Source organism: Homarus americanus, unplaced genomic scaffold (assembly GCF_018991925.1).
Source record: "Homarus americanus isolate GMGI-L3 unplaced genomic scaffold, GMGI_Hamer_2.0 scaffold5370, whole genome shotgun sequence".
In the NCBI taxonomy this organism is placed as follows: domain Eukaryota; kingdom Metazoa; phylum Arthropoda; class Malacostraca; order Decapoda; family Nephropidae; genus Homarus; species Homarus americanus.
Window position 1 is genome coordinate 1 of NW_024757566.1, and position 5614 is coordinate 5614.

Sequence of the window (5614 nt, forward strand, 5' to 3'; positions counted from 1 at the left end):
ATAGATACCAGAGATGTCGGCTAATTGCTGCTTGTGCTGCGTGTGCAACTTTCTCATGAGGATATTCCTTTAAAACCTTCATTAGCTGCAAATCATTGAATGGAGCTCGAACAGCCATTGGTGCTTCATGCCAGAATCTCACATACATTATGCTCACAAACAAAGCCAGTTGTGTGATATTGTTTTCTTCCCGTGTTGATAATGTGAATTGATGTTTGAACAGATAGATTTTGAGAGCATAGATTCCTTTTGCCATCCATCTTGCATGGTATGTAGGACCAGGAACTCGAAAGGAAACCTTACTACTTGGCAGTCCACCAAGAAACAAAAGAGCTAGTTCTAGAACTGATGAGATATAAATGAAATAAGTAACTTCATCTGATTAATGGTAACCCTTGTCTGTGTTTCCTGTTTCAACCTGTCATTGTCAGTCCCTATGACTCAATACTTGACTCTTTGCCCTTTCCAAATAGGCAACTAGGCTATATACATTGAAATATACCCAATATAATGTGTTGTGTATATTAAGACTGTATCATGCGGACAAGAAAATTCAGTCCTACACTACAAGTATAATATGCAAAATGGATTGACCTCTAAATGTTAATGAATATGGATAAAATTTTACAGACCTTATCTATGAACCAAATGGACAATTTTAAGGCTTGTGGAGGTAATATATTACTAATTATATTTTTTACCATATATATATATATATATATATATATATATATATATATATATATATATATATATATATATATATATATATATATATATATATATATGTATATATATATATATATTTATTTCTATTTATATATGGGGTGCCACATAAAAATTCCTTCCCTGTGGCTTGAGGATAACATGCCTGTAATCTGAGCTGCGGTAACCAGACAACACTTTAAACGCTGAATTGTTAATTAAAATATCAGCCGCCGGTACAAAGGGCGTGTGAGTAAAATGCTTATGACAGCAGCACAAAGTCAACTTAACTTTACTGAATATGAAGCAGAAGAACTGTTTCAATTTTATGACTCATTAAGGCATATGTTACATGTGTACATTTCCCGTCAGTTCTGTTCTCATAAATGATAACACCTGTCTCTCTGTCACACCTCATTGGTCTTACGTCATTGCTCTTGGGAACTTTAACTACCCCCAGAAAAAAAGACAAAATGTTTCTTCTTCCTTATCAGTTATGTTATCATATATTGTGGAGGAGTAAACCTGGCAACACCATAACGTTCACCATTACACCATCACTTTAGTTCTGACTCACTGTTGCTTGTTGGCCTGAGTGGCATAACCCAGCAGATAGGGGAGGATCAATGTCACGATATATACATCAACGTGTCAACAAGTATTACCCAAAATATACAACATCAAGACGTGCTCTGATAATGAATCCTTAATTATATAATATAAATGTAAATGTAAAAGAGTTAACATTCAACCAGTAACGGATTTGATTTTTCATTCGATTTCCATTTCCATATTTTCAGATGAATACTTCTTAGTTCAAGGGCGCGAGCCATAAGCTTCTCGTGAGGTAAAAATATTCGTATGTCAAGTATTTTGTTTATAATTTTCGCAGGATATAAAAGTGTTTTATATTCCAAATGAATCTTAACTACAAGTGGAGTTGGAAGCTCTCACACGGAGCAGCCGGAGTGGGCCGTGAGGGTGGAGTGGGCCGTGAGGGTGGAGCGGGCCGTGAATATGGAGCGGGCCGTGAATGTGGAGTGGGCCGTAAGGTGGAGTGGGCCGTGAATGAGGTGGGCCGTGAGGGTGGGCAGGCCGTGAATATGGAGTGGGCCGTGAGGGTGGAGTGGACCCTGAGGGGTGGAGTGGACTGTGAGGGTGGAGGGGGCCGTAGGGGTGGAGAGCGCCGTGAGCGTGGGTGGCCAGATGTGAGTAGGTCGGAGGCTGGAGTGGGCCCTGAGGGGTGGAGCGGGCAGCAGATGTGGAGTGGGTCGTGAGGGTGGAGCGGGCCGTGAGGTGGAGTGGGCCGTGAATATGGGTGGATCGTGAGGGTGGAGCGGGCCGTGAATGTGTGGGCCGTGAGGTGGAGCGGGCCGTGAGGGTGGAGTGGGCCGTGAATATGGGTGGGTCGTGAGGGTGGAGCGGGCCGTGAATGTGGAGTGGGTCGGAGGTGGAGCGGGCCGTGAGGTGGAGTGGGCCGTGAATGGGTGGGTCGTGAGGGTGGAGCGGGCCGTGAATGTGGAGTGGGCCGTGAGGGTGGAGTGGACCGTGAGGGTGGAGGGGCCGTAAGGGTGGAGAGCGCCGTGAGGGAAGAGTTGGCCTTGAGGAAGAGTTGGCCTTGACGGTGGAGTGGGCCGTGAATGTGGAGTAGGTCGAGGCTGGAGTGGCCCTGAGGGTGGAGTGGACTGTGAGGGTGGAGGGGGCCGTAAGGGTGGAGAGCGCCGTGAGCGTGGAGTGGGCCTTGAATGTGGAGTAGGTCGTGGGCTGGAGTGGGCCGTGAGGGTGGAGTGGGCCGTGAATATGGAGTGGGTCGTGAGGGTGGGCGGGCCGTGAATGTGGAGTGGGCCGCGAGGCTGGAGGGGCCGTAAGGTGAGAGCGCCTTGAGGAGGAGTTGGCCTTGAGGGTGGAGCGGGCCGCGAAGTGGAGTGGGCCGTGAATATGGAGTGGGTCGTGAGGGTGGAGTGGGCCGTGAGGTGGAGTGGACCGTGAGGCTGGAGGGGCCGTGGGGTGGAGAGCGCCTTGAGGGAGGAGTTGGCCTTGAGGGTGGAGCGGCCGCGAAGTGGAGTGGGCCGTGAATATGGAGTGGGTCGTGAATGTGGAGTGGGCCGTGAATGTGGAGTGGGCCGTGAGGGTTGGGCCGTGAGGGTGGAGTGGGTCGTGAGGCTGGAGTGGGCCGTGAGGGTGGAGCGGGCAGCAGATGTGGAGTGGGTCGTGAGGGTGGAGCGGGCCGTGAATGTGGAGTGGGCCGTGAGGGATGAGTGGGCCGTGAGGGTGGAGTGGGCCGGAGGATGGAGCGGGTGGTGAGGGTGGAGTGGGCCGTGAGGATGGAGCGGGTGGTGAGGGTGGAGTGGGCTCTGAGGGTGGACGGAGGGAGAATGACTCACTGCGTGGTAATGGTAGAGTGGAGGAACAATTTGAAGACGAGGTGGATATTGGTGGCCGCTCGTGTTAGAGACTGGCCGGCCCTAGGACCAGCTAAGCGTGAATTAGAAGCTGTTGATAATATAATAACCACACCCTAAGTTAACGAGCTGTGTGACCCAGTGTCCAGTAATACTCCAACAAAAAAGCTGACGTCTTACTAACTGCACTGACTAACCATTATCCCACAGTTCGATTAATGTCCAGGCTCCCAACTTCTGCTGGGTAGACAGAGGTCAAGAGGCGTAAAGAATCGAACCCGGTACCACTCGCTTCTGAGGCGACCATCCTGCCCATTGCAACATCGGTCAACCAAGGGAAAGTATGAAAACACACACACACACACACACACACACACACACGCGCGCGCGCGCGCACACACACACACACACACGCGCGCGCGCGCGCACACACACACACACACACACACACACACACACACACACACACGTTCTCCGCCGGCCAGCAAGTCAACTTTAACTTGGGGCTCAGCGTCCGGAAATATGCAGAGAAACATTACCAGGAGTTTTTTGTGGCAGAAATGTTGGAGGTGCTGCAGTCTCTAACGTAAATACCAGACCTGTTGCTTCTTGTTGCATAAGTGCGGCTTTCATGCCATACTTACCCACTAAATTTTGTAGAACTTTTCATTTTGAGGAGATGAACTTTATTCTTGATTTACTACACCGATGGTACTGTATGTTGAGTCTTAGGTGTAGCTTGTTGTTGTTGTTGTTGTTTTCTGTATTGTTGTCGGTGTGATTGATCTTCCTTCACTTTGTGTATAATTATTAAAAAATAAATAAAAACTTTACCAGTGAAAAGTCGGACATTTTGTATAAACTGATGTAACTATATTGTCTTTTCGGTAACATGGTGGAACAATATAATACACCTGAGATAAAGACCCAGTGTTACCTATAAAGATCTAATGATGAAAACCTGATGAGTGGCCCCCCGCTGACGAGTGCTTCCCCCGCTGACGAGTGTTTCCCCCCGCTGACGAGTGTTTCCCCCCACTGACGAGTGTTTCCCACCGCTGTCGAGTGTTTCCCACCGCTGACGAGTGTTTCCCCCGCTGACGAGTGTTTCCCCCGCTGACGAGTGTTTCCCCGCTGACGAGTGTTTCCCCCGCTGACGAGTGTTTCCGCTGACGAGTGTTTCCAGCTGACGAGTGCTTCCTCCCAGCTGACGAGTAGTTCCCCAGCTGACGAGTGCTTCCTCCTGACGAGTGCTTCCCCCTGACGAGTGTTTCCCACCGCTGACGAGTGCTTCCCCCGCTGAAGAGTGCTTCCCCGCTGAAGAGTGCTTCTCCCTCTGACGAGTGCTTCCAGCTGACGTGCTTCCCCAGCTGACGATTGCTTCCTCCCCTGACGAGTGCTTCCCACCGCTGACGAGTTGGTTCCCACCGCTGACGAGTGCTTACCCTGACGAGTGCTTCTCCCCGCTGACGAATGCTTCCCCAGCTGACGAGTGCTTCCTCCTGACGAGTGTTTCCACCGCTGACGAATGTTTTCCCCCGGTGACTAGTGTTCCCCCCTGCTGACGAGTGCTTCCCCGCTGACGAGTGTTTCCCTACCGCTGAGTGTTTCTGACGAGTGTTCCCACCGCTGAAGAGTGCTTCCCCGCTGACGATGAGTGCCCCTCCCAGCTGACGAGTGCCCCTCCCAGCTGACGAGTGCTTCCCCGCTGACAGAGTGGCTGACGAGTGTTCCCCCCGCTGACGAGTGTTTCCTACCGCTGACGAGTGTTTCCCACCGCTGACGAGTGTTTCCCACCGCTGAAGAGTGCTTCCCCCGCTGACGAGTGCCCCCTCCCAGCTGACGAGGGCCCCCATTAGTAAATCGTTGCTCCGCCAGTGTGTACACAAGCCTAATAGATTATCATACACTATAAATTGTGTGTGTAGTTAGAGGATTTTTCGTATGTCTTGTTGATACAGTAAACTTGGCTAACAAACTGCTCCATCTTCTTTTTCAAATCTGCTTAAAAACATCGAAAACTTCATCAGGTTTGACGTAAGGTAACTTAGGTTAGGTTAGGATGGAAGGTTAGATTAGGTAAGCGTGGGACATGTTAAGTTATGCTAGGTTGCATTAGGTTAGATTAGGTAAGGTTAGGTTAGATTAGGTTAGGTTAGGTTTGGGTGCATTGGTTAGTTTAGGTAAGCGTGGGACATGTTAAGTTAGGTTAGGTTAGGTTGGTTTAGGGTTGGTTAGATTAGTATGGATTCGGTTTGGGTGGAACAGGTTAAGGTGGGTTTGGGTGGATCAGATTAAATTAGGTTTAAATGTAACTCTTAATACTAACAAGACAGAGATCTGTTGGTGTACTTGGAGAAGAGACGGTGTAGCTGTGTGCAACCCCGCGGTCAACGCTCCATAAAATTTAGTGATCTCATTTTTAAATGGTGTAAAATGTACAGTATATGAAGGTGGGTCCCTACAACCCTCCAAATGGACGCGTCTCTGTTTGAAGGTCGTGTTAA

The 5614-nt window shown here is 49.3% G+C and overlaps 1 protein-coding gene across 1 annotated transcript; it reads right to left on the reverse strand.

The window, feature by feature from the left end:
• Positions 1-1874: 1874 nt before the first annotated feature.
• Positions 1875-3740, reverse strand: LOC121857593 (extensin-like; the record flags this gene model as incomplete). Its single annotated transcript, XM_042353663.1, has 2 exons — positions 3647-3740; positions 1875-2741 (listed from the first exon to the last, which is right to left on the reverse strand). Coding segments are annotated over exons 1-2 (961 nt in total), but the record flags the coding sequence as incomplete, so codon positions are not given.
• Between the last annotated feature and the right edge of the window lie 1874 nt (positions 3741-5614).